The sequence below is a fragment of the Sus scrofa genome, chromosome 8 (genome assembly GCF_054392235.1).
Source record: "Sus scrofa isolate SSC_HxYL_T2T_F1_AM1 chromosome 8, Sscrofa_HxYL_maternal_Yorkshire_Landrace_v2.0, whole genome shotgun sequence".
Taxonomy (NCBI): Eukaryota; Metazoa; Chordata; class Mammalia; order Artiodactyla; family Suidae; genus Sus; species Sus scrofa.
Window position 1 is genome coordinate 631,879 of NC_139390.1, and position 10,760 is coordinate 642,638.

Sequence of the window (10,760 nt, forward strand, 5' to 3'; positions counted from 1 at the left end):
ACAGGGAGCTGCCCACTCCTGCACCAGGGCTGCACAGAGCCCTGAGTGCCCGTGTGTGCCTGGCATGTGGCCAATGCACGGCCGTGGCACCCGCTCAAGGCTGAGCCTGGTGGTGGCACGGAGTGTGGTGGCGGCGGGGGGAGGGGAGGTGGCCCCGCTTCCCTGCCTCTGGCTTCAGCCCCTCCGCCATGGGGACCCCTGTCCTGAACCAGAGTTGGTGCTGGAGGGTCCAGAGCTGCGGCCGCAGTGTTTCTGGGTGAACTTGGTGAGGGAGGGCAGGAGGCGGGGGCCAGAGCTGTCTGGTGCGTGCGTCTGAAACACCTCTGTCCCCCTCCCCTCCCCGCCTCCGGAGCCTCGTGAGCGTGGGTGTGGGTGCAGGTGTGGCAGGAAGGGGCCCAGGAGCGCTGGCCTTCCCTGCCCTCTCCCTCCGTCCCAGCAGGTTCTGGTTGGAGCCCATCCAGGTGGGCTTCGGGGTGGGAGGCGGGTTCCTGGGGGGCAGACCTGAGGGATGCCTTTCTCCGGCCTCTGCCCAGCTCCTGGAAGTGGAGGCTGTGGTTTCTTGCTTGGCAGCCTCTGGCACCCTGCTTGGGCTAAGTGCACAGTAATGTTGAGCTTCCTTCTGGAAACTTCTGGGGCTCCTCTGTCAGCTGTCTACACCCTGGAGACCCAGGCCTCAGCAGTAAAACCAGGGGTGTCCCCACCTTTCTGCACCCCATCCTGTTAGATTCAGGAAGGTTCAGGGTGCCCACACGTCGGGGGTGGTGCTGAGCAATCCTGACGGGGGAGTGTCTGGCCCCCACCAGTGAAGGGGGGGGACGGGAGCCCCGTGCCGATGGCAGTGAGGAGCCCAGGGAGGTGCACCGGCTGGTGAGCAGCAGCCAGAGGCTCGGGAGGCAGGGGCTGCTCCTCGCCCACCCTTCGCCCACCAGTGATGCAGAGAGCAACGCGGGGCCGGATCAGCCCCCAGGGACCCCAGCTTCCCCCACCAAGCCTCTCCGATGGAATGTGCTGGGACCAGGGGTGGGCGGGGAGGGCAGGGAAGGCCAGCGCTCCCCAACCCCTTCCTGCCACACCTGTACGGCCTGCCTGCCCACGAGGCCTGGGAGGCCAGGAGGGGAGAAAGACGGAGGGACTCGGGGCTGGGGTGGGGATGGTTGCCACCTGCCGCCACTGGGCCGTCCTGCTCCCCAGGCCAGCCTCCCCTGCCCACAGTGCTCAGTGATGGGCTGACCAGCTCAGGCAGGAGTGCCTCGGAGAGCTTGGTCGTGGCGCACAGAGGGGAACTCCCGGAGGGTGTGGGGACCCAGCAGGTGCCCAGCGTCCGGTGACAGTGGAAGGCCGCCCTGAGTACACGCAGAGCCCTCCTCACGCCGCCGCCACCGCCGCAATGCCTGGTCCTGATGCTCAGCTCTGGGCATCAGGGGCCACCACCCTGCCTAGGTAGCGGCAGCCACCTCTCACCTCCACTTCCCAACCCGGGTCCCAAGACTCCAGAAGCTCCCGTGGGGATGGTGCCCAGAGCAGGGCTGCAGGCAGCTGGAGGAGAGGGGGCCACTGGAGTCCAGCCCCGGCCCTGGGGCGCCCCCAGCCCCAGCTTTCCTCCACTGGGAAGCGGCAGCAGCTCCCTCCTCCCTCGGTTGCAGCAGCGACAGGTGTGCCCAGCAGCAGCCAGCCCTGGCACCGGGTGCTCGCAGGCCACGGGGGTTGAGGCCCAGGGGGGAGTGGGGGCAGGGCAGTTGCCCCCTGCCACGCCAGCAAGGTCCCAATGGGCTTTCCTCCCCCCAGGGGCTCCCTAAGACTACACGGAAGAGGGTGGGGACATCCCCAAGCTGCGAGGGCCGGAGTTGGGGAAAAGGAAGCGGGGAACCCGGGCCGGGAGGGAGCCTCGGTCCGCACAGTCGCTGAGGCCGCGCGCCCAGTTCCAAGCGCAGAGGGGGACCCGAGAGCCGTAGGACCGGGCAGCTTGGCCACGGGACGCGGGGCCGGCGGGGAAGCTGCGGCCCCAGCCCCGCGCCGAGGAGGGCTCCCCGGGTCCCCGCCGAAGGGCAGCCAGGAGAGCGGGGCGTGGGCGGCGCGGGAGCCGGAGGGACGCGGGCGCGGCCTCCTGCGGTTTATTGATTGAGTTCAGCAAAGTGCTTCCGAGCGGCCGACCTCGGCCCCCACGCGCGCTTACAGCGGTTTATAAATTTAAAACTCTTCGGCAGCAACCGGCTATGTACAGAGTCAGAGACCGCGGCCTTACGGACGAGGCGGCCGGCGGGCGCCGGCGGGGCCCCGGGCTGCGTGGGGCTGCGCCGCCGGGTCCCGCGACCGCGCTCAGAGGTGCGGCGCGTAGAAGGCGGGCGCGCCGTAGGTCTGCGAGCCCAGCACAAAGGGCGACAGCACCGCGGGGCTCGACAGGAAGGGCAGCTGTGCGGCGCACACCAGGCCGCCGGGGCCGTGCGCCGGGTACCCGGCCGGGCCGTGCATGGCGAGCGGCGCGCCCATGGGCGGCGACGGGCTGAGCGGGCTGAGGCCGCCGGGCAGCCCCGCGCCCGGCCCCGCGCCCGGCCCCGGCCCTCCGCCGCCGCCGGTCGGCGCGCTCGTGTCGGCGCCGGGGTTCTGCTTCTTCCACTTGGTGCGGCGGTTCTGGAACCAGATCTTCACCTGCGTCTCGGTGAGGCTCAGCGACAGCGCCAGGTTGAGGCGCTCGCAAACCGACAGGTAGCGCGTCGCCTTGAACTTGTTCTCCAGCGCCACGAGCTGCTCGTAGGTGAAGGCGGTGCGCGCGCGCCGAGGCTTCCCGGACTTGGAGTCGGAGCCCGTGCGCTTCCGCTTGGGCTTGGTCGCCGCCGCCGCCCCCTGCGGGGTGGTCCCCCCGCCCGCCGGCGCCACTGCCGCCGCCGCCACGACCCCCGGCGGGCCCGAGGCTCCGGGAGAGTTCCCGCGGGGGCCGGGGGCCGCCGTCTCGTCGACGGCGCCGGGGGGCGCCTCGGCCTCGCCCTGGCTGCCCGACCCGCGGGCCCCGAGGCCGCTGCCGCCTCCTCGCGCCTCCGCGCCTCGCGCCGCCCCCGCCTCGGGCGCCTCGTCGTCGTCGTCGTCTGGTGCCTCGTCCCCGCTGTCCGCGCTCGGGCTGCGGCCGCCGCCGCTGCTGTAGCCGTTGGCCTCGGCCTCGTCAGCCTTGCAGGGGTCGCCGGCGTCTGCGGACGGGACGGGACGGGGCGTGAGGACAGGACCGTCGGGACTCGCCGCCCCCCCTGCCGCTTGCTCGTCCCCTCCGGCGTCCCGCTCCCCGGCCGGCCGAGTCCCCTGTCCTGCTTCCTGGGCTGGCCTTCGTCTCCTGGCCGCCCCCCTTCCCCCTTGGCTCTCTCGGTTTCCTGCCCTCTTTCCTCCTTTCCTTCTCAGCCGCCTGCGCTTCCCCTCCGGCCCTGGCGCGTGCCTTCTCCCCGGAGGCTCCCCTTCCCGCCGTCTCCCAGCGCCGCGCCCAGCAGGGCCGGCCGGGGGCCACCGGGAATGCGGCAGAGGCAAAGATCCCATCGATCCGGGAGGCAGATACAAACTTAATTAAACTCATTTTGTGTAATGTACAAACTAGTTAACGGCCATTTAATTTATTTCGGCGTATATTACCCTCCAATTACTGCAAGGTACTGGGCCAGCCAATTACTGCGCATTTAAGAGCTGGCCGGCCGGAGGCCTGGGGTGGGGTTGGAGCCTACCCCAGGGGCAGGATTTCTGGGCACCCAACTTCTCGCCCTGGCCCCATCCCTACCTTAAGCCTCGGGGCCCTGGATCTTGGCCACCCTTGGCCTTTGGCCCCTCTGCCGAGGCCCCGGCGGGTCTGAGCTGGCCCTGACCAGGAGGTCCCCGCCTGGGTGGCGGGGGTCCAGAGCAGTGCTGACACCAGCCAGGATGGGAGCACCTGCCAGGCCGAGTCTCAGCAGCGGCTCCGGATCCTCCAAGCAGAGGCTCCCGCGGTAGCGGCAATCTGAGTCTCAGAAATTTGGGAGGAGGCCTCTGTCTGGTCAGGGTCCCGAGTGAGGGGGACGCCTCTGCAGCCCCTGCTCCCATGGGTGGCCATACAACCATGAGAGAAGCCAGGGCAGGTGCCCTACCCCGTGCCACCCAGTTGGGCGCCAAGGCCCCAGCCAGGCTGGCACTGGAGAATAAAGGACAAATTCAGCCCCTGCTTCGTCCTCCAGGATGGCCACAGAGGGTGCATGGAGGCCCGCAGGGCAGGCGTCCTGGCCCCACTCCTGCCCCTGAGCAGGAGCAGGGACAGTCCCCCGGCTGACCCAGAGAGCACCTTGCCATCCAGCCCCTGCTCTTGCCAGGGGCGGGCTGAGGAGGGAGGGGACCTGGCCCAGCTTCCTCCCCGAACCACCACAAACCAGGCTTCGACTGGGAGGGGTTCCCCATTTGAGCGGAGGCTCCGGTGGAAACTCCCAGAACCCTGTCAAAAGCCTGAAGGTTCCCTGCTAGCCAGCCGGGGCTTGTTCCTCCTTCCTCTCCGCCCCACGGGAGGAAGCCCGGTGCAGGTGCCTGAGGCCCCGACCGGACAGCAGCCGCCCAGCCCTGCTGGCCTTCGCGCCTGTCCCTGCCGGGCAGAGGACCCGACTCGCTGGAGGGAGGAAGGGGCGGGGGAGGGGGCACCAAAAGCAATCAGGAGCCGGTCGAATGCAATTCTCGATCAATAGCGACCCCTAATAAGTGTAATAGGTTTTAATCGAGTAATTATCCGAATTTTGACCCTATAATTTAGATGTTCGGGGGGAGTTTGCAAGGTGCTTGAAAGAGATATGCATGCAGCGGTAATGGGATATCGACCGGGCCGGGGGCGCGGGCCGCCCCATTACCGGCCGCTTTCCGCCGCTAAGCACATTTCCCCTCAACTGTAATCGAAGGGATTTAATTGTTTTTCCAGAGATAACCAGCGTTTTGTCACAATTAGTCTGATTTGTCCAAAAAGAGAGAGAGAAGGGGAAAAAAAAAGAAAAGAAGAAAAGGAACGCAGGGAGGGAGGCCTCGGCGGGAGTGAGGAGGTCACTGGCCAGCCGCTGCGCACGACCCGGCCGCCGCCGCCGCCGCCGCCACCTCCTACCCCGAAATGCGCGAGGCGCGCGGTGGCCGAGCCCGGGCCAGCCCTGCAGCTCGCGGCCCTGGGCCCGGCCCGGCAGAGCCACCCCTGGAGGCACCGGGCGGTGGGGGCCCCGCAGTCCGGGTCGGACGGAGGCCGCGGGCGGGCGGGCGGGCTGGCGCGAGCCCCGCGCGCTGCGAACTTTCCTCCGCGCCTTGGCGCCCGGCCGGCCAGCTTCGCCGCGGGTCCCGGGAGCGTCCACGCGTAGAAGTGGCCGCTCCCCCTGCCCCCGAGACCCGGCGATGGATGGCCGTGTCCTACTCACGCGGCGGCTCAGCTCCGGGGCCGGCTCCAGCTCCTCCAGCGGCGGCGAGGGCGCGGCGCTCCAGCTCCTCCGAGCGCGGCGGGCGTCCCGGGGCAGCGGGGGCCGGGGCGCACGGGGCCGGGGCGCACGCCGCGGGCGCCACGGGGCCCAGCAGCACACAGCGGCGTCTTCTGCTGTTGAACTTGTTGGGGTCCAGGATGTCCAGCACCGAGAAGGAGGTGGGGCGCGGCGGCGGGCCGGGCCGGGCCGCCCCAGCCCCCTCGGGTGCAGCGGGCACAGTGTCGCTGGCGGCGAGCGGCGGGGCTCCGGCGCGGGGGAAGGCGGGCAGCTCGGCGCGCCCGTCCATGGCGTCCCGGGCGGCGGCGGCGGCGGCGGCGGGCGCGGGCGGTGCGGGCCCCGGGCCGGGCCCAGGCGGCGGCAGCGGCAGCGCGGGGCCGTCCCCCGGAGCCGCCGGGCCGCTCGCGCTCATGCCGGCCTCCCGCCGCTCCGGCCGCTCGGGCCCCTGCGGCTACTGGGCTCCCATCCCCGGCGGCCCGGGCGCCGCCGCACGGTCTCGCGCAGGCGGCCGCGGCCGCAGCTCGGCTCGCTGCCCGTGCGGCCCCGCGCTCGGCCGCTGCTGCCTGGCGCTGCCTCCGCCGCCGCCTCAGGCGCCCGCCGCGCCCGGCCCGCTCATTTATGGCGGCCCCGCCGGCGGCGCCCACGCGCCCACTCGCCGCACACACGTGCGCCCGCAGGCGGCCGCGGGGCTCCGCCGCCCTCGTTAGCGCGCGCGCCTAATTGGCTGCGAAGGGTCCCGGGCGGAGGAGGCGGGCCCCGCGCGGGACACACGGACGGAGCGGCGGGGCCGACCGACAGACGCGCAGCCGGAGTCGGCCCGCGAGCGGCTGTCGCGGGTCGCGGCGTGTCGCCGCGCCTCCGCTCGTCCGGAAACGGCGCGCGGGTCTCCTGGGCGGAGGGGGGAGGCGGCCGCCCGGGCTCTTAGAAAACTGCGGGATCCATCTGCGGAGGGGCCGCGGAGGCCCCGGGGCTCGCGTTAAGAGTTGGCTGGGGCATTCCCACGCCCGGCCGGCCTCTCCTCCGGCTCCTCGCGCGCTCTGGCGGCTCCCGATCGGCGGCTGGGGCGAGGGCGGAGTCCTCGGCGGCCGCCTCGCGGGGTCTCCGCCGCGTCTCCAGCCGCCTCCCGGGCGCTCCGTGGACCTCGGTCCTGCCTCTCTCCGTCGCTCCGCTCGGGGTCTCCTCTCGCGTCTCGGGTCTCCCTTGCTCAGGGTCTCTGGCCCTGCAGCGCCTCCCGCACCCGCCCCTTCGCGTCGTCAAATTAGGTTCTGGCCTCGTGTCCTCGCCGGGGGCGGGGCCAGCGGCCCCCAGGGCGGCTCATTAGAAGGGGCCTCGAGACTGGGGGAGGCTGGACGGCCCTCCTCCCGCCCCTGCCAACCAGTATGGGGGCCGAGAAAGCGCACAAACGGCGGGAGGCCTACACCAAACCCGAGAGCCTTCGAGGAAGGGGAAACATTACGGCAGACTCCCCCTTCCCACGCCCGGAGCCTTGCGTCCTTCGGTCGGACCTTTATTCGTGCACGTTGGTCCAGAGCGTCAGCGCCGAGCCCTGCGACCCTCGCGGGGCCCGGCGGCGTCCGAGGGCGGGGCCGCCGCCGCCGCTCCCTCCTCCCCGCGCCCGCCACCGAGCACCCCGGCCGCTGGTGGGACCCAGGTGGGAGCCGGCGGTGGGCGCGCGCGGGCGAGTGTCTTCGGGGTGTGCGGCTGTGTGTGGCGGGTGTGTGCGCGCGCGGGCGTGTGCAGGAGCGATGTGCGCCGCCTCGCACTGCGGTCCCCGGAGCCTGCTCTGCGCACAAGGACGGGTCCTTTGCAATTACCGCGGGCAATGATCCTTTGGAAGCAGAAATTAAAAGTTGGGAGAAATAATGGGGGACCAGTTGGCTGTAATTTGGACGAAGCTCGGACATGCTGAGCCTCGGGGAGGGAGGGGCGGGGCGGGGACGAGTGGGGGAGGCAAGACCGCCCCTCCCCCAGTCTGCCCCCTCCCCCGCGGGCCGGTCGGTCCTGAGATTCTAATCAGACGCGCAGCACTGTGTCCTTCGTTGCCAGGACTTGGTTATTCTTTATCTTTAAATTATAAATCACCTCTGGGGGAAGGAGGGGGGTAATCTCTCATCACAGAGAGGTAATTATCTCCTTCCCGCCCCCACCTTCCTGGCGGGACTCAGGCCCTCTCCACCCCTCCCCCAGCAAAGTTGGAATAGAGCCGTGCACACCCATTCACACGAACTCACACTCACCGGCAGGCAGCACACACACTGGCTGGAGCTGGAGACCCAGGACTGCCCTCACGCCCCCGCAGCCAGCCTCACCCTCTGGCTCACCAGCTCTGCTCCTTCTGGGTGGTGCCCCTCCAGCTCTTTCCTGCAGGACTGTCACACAGGTCCCCTCCCCTGCGCTGCCGCCCTGATCCCCCATGAGGCACAGCTGCTGGGCGCCTTAAGGGCCAAGTCCCAAGGGCCGGGCTCGGACCTGGCTCCCGCTGGCCAAGTCTCGCTCAGTGTGACATAGTGTCGCAAGCCCCTCGATTGTACACTTGCGCTCCATGCCTGTCCTACTGTAGTCACCAGGCAGGGCACAAACACAGCCATCAAAACACCCACACCTTGCTGGGGGGGGGCGGGGCAGAGGTCTGCCCCCACCCTCATTGTGCACACAGGTGAGGAAGGGAAATGTGAGCTCTCCTGGCACAACTTTCATTCCACCTGAACATCAACGCACATAAAATGACGTTTTATATAATATAGACGTAGTGTAATAAATGGTGATTATCACTGAAGCATAGTAAATAGAATACAGTATGTTGAATACGATATGTAATGAGCATAATAGAATAATATACCGTTATATACAACCACGCACTGCTCCTCTCTGAAGCACGGGCGCACCCTCAGCACAGCAAAGTGCTGTCCCTGCTGAGAGGCGTGGGCCGGTCCAGGGCTGGGTGCTACTTGGTGAGAGCACTGCGTCCTGGGGCTTGCAGGTCCTTGCCTCCCCGTTCTTCCCTGCCCCACAACATTCTTACAGGAGCTTCAGCAGGCTGGGTGTGATTGGCAAAGTCTGCAGTCCCCTGGGGAGCAGGATCAGGACCATGGGGTGTGAGGGGGACCTCCAGAGGCACACGTGGGAGCTCGGGTACTTTCCCATGGGACGGTGATGCCGCGTGTGAACAAGGGTCAAGGAGACTGTCACATCCTCTCCTGCTCTGCCCTCCCCCATCTCTGGGAGCAGCCTGTCGTAGAGATGCACAGCACCCCCATCTCCCCCAGATACCGAGAAACAACCTCCCATCTCCCCAACTTCAACCCAGAGTGTCCGAGGCTATAAAGACATCCTTTGGTTCCTAATCACAATTGATTGTCAATTAGACCCTCATTTGTGCAATCTTTGCCCATCTGCCATATCAGGTTATCTCCGAGCCACGAGCTTCCCTTGTGGGGCCCCAGGTGGGCAATGACAGGTGACATCAGTGCTTGAGTTGGGGATGCCTCCACCTACCCAGTGGACAGTAAACACCCCTTCATTGCTAAGCCCCCCCCCCCCACCGTACACAGTGGTCAGGACCAGATGGGGTCGTTGGCGGGCTTGGGGGAAGGGTGTCACAGCAGGAACTGACACCTACATGGACAAGGGTAGAAATCTGGGGAGAGACTAGCAGTGAAAGGCCTTAGAACCAGGGAAATGGGGGCTGAGACTGTGCAGAAGAGGGAAGGGAAGCGTTGGGGAGCTGGGGGGGGAGATGAGCTGAGCATTTAACCCAGGTCCCTCTCCCCAGCAACTGGGTGTTTGGAGGTTTTGGAGGCTGGAGCAGGAGAGACATCGCAACAGCCCCGCTGCTAACTCCTCATGTGCTTGTGAGTCGCTTCCTCAATTTTTCACCTGTCAGTTGTGGGGCTGGATGGCGTGTGACCTCTAAGGTGCCCATGTGCTCCCTCGAAGGTCAAAGGATGACAGGATTACAGCCTTCCTTGTACATGGTGGTGTGTAGGAAGGGCAGCCGTGTTCAGGGGTCTCCAGGGCATATGGATAAAGAACCCCCACTTTGAATGATGCTTGCTTCATGCAAAGCACACCCCACCCCGGATACTCAGGGTCCTCCCAACACCACTGTGACCTGTACAGGGCGGGGGTTACCGTTTTCAATCTACAAACCAGCGCTTCAAGTCCGGACTGGGGTCCACTGCTGACACTGCGTTCTCTCCTGTGCACCTGTGGGGAGGACGCAGGACGCAGAGGCAGAGCCTGGGGACAGAAGGCCCCCACGTTCCCTCCTCTCACTTCTCCACCCTTGAATGCCCCGTGGGAAACACTTTTGCTGGAGCTTGGCAAGTGAGCGGGGTACATTTGTCTTGTTGGCTTCCTAAGGGATACCTCTCCCGGGGTCTTTTGACTACTCGAGAAAGGGTACCCTACACTCAGAACACCGGAGAAGTGAGGGAACACGGGCGGCTGATTGCCCCCAGAACACAGCGGCTCTGGAGACATGAGGGCCCCAGCCCCGCACGGCCCCGAGCGTGAGGGCGTCTTCAGGACCACGGACAGCGCGCACACGAGCCCCGTTCAGCACCGCGGACAGCGCCCCGGGCGCCCTTCTCCCTCAGGGAGCACGAATGTGCTGTCTGTCTGTGGCCCATTCACCAAGGCCACGCCAGGACCTACAAAAGGGCACGGGGGTTTCACTGCCTGGGTTTGAACTCTCCTGCTTGTAAGCTGCATGGACTCAGAGATGACGAGCACTGTAGCGCTGGGCCTGGCTTGAAGCGAGGAGTCAGTCAGATGCAATTTTTTTTTTTTCTGTTTTTTTGTTTTTCTTTTTCTTTTTCTGTTTTTTGTTTTTCTTTTTAGGGCCGCATGCGTGGCATATGGAAGTTCCCAGGTTAGGGGTCCAATCGGAGCTGCAGGTGCCGGCCTACGCCACAGCCACAGCCACAGCCACACACGATCCTTAACCCACTGAGCGAGACCAGGGATGGAACCTACGTCCATGGATACTAGCAGGGTTCCTGAGCCACAGTGGAAACTCCCAAAGATGAGGCTTAAACCCTTTAAACTTAAAACAAAAGCAAAAGTCAACTGGGAGTGATTTCAGGCTGTGAGGGACCAAGTGCACTGTGGGTGGAGGGAATCCAATGCCCATATCAGGGCTGCAGCGGTGGTTGCCAGCTCCCTGTCTCAGCCTCAGAGGGCACCCCAGCTCCAAAATGCTTTCTGACCAGAGGGCTGGGAATCGCCACATCACAGAGGGGTTAAGTGGGGCTAGAGGGGAACAATGACACTCTCAAGACCGCCCAGCCAGTAGCGCTGGAGCTTTGACGGGAATGCTGG

The 10,760-nt window shown here is 66.6% G+C and overlaps 1 protein-coding gene across 1 annotated transcript; it reads right to left on the minus strand.

Annotated features, from left to right (window-relative positions):
- Nucleotides 1-2,144: 2,144 nt before the first annotated feature.
- NKX1-1 (NK1 homeobox 1) lies at nucleotides 2,145-5,850 on the minus strand. The gene is made up of 2 exons (XM_021100889.2): nucleotides 5,382-5,850; nucleotides 2,145-3,179 (listed from the first exon to the last, which is right to left on the minus strand). Exons 1-2 carry the CDS (start codon nucleotides 5,848-5,850, stop codon nucleotides 2,317-2,319), a joined length of 1,332 nt encoding a protein of 443 aa, XP_020956548.2. The 3' UTR covers nucleotides 2,145-2,316.
- Between the last annotated feature and the right edge of the window lie 4,910 nt (nucleotides 5,851-10,760).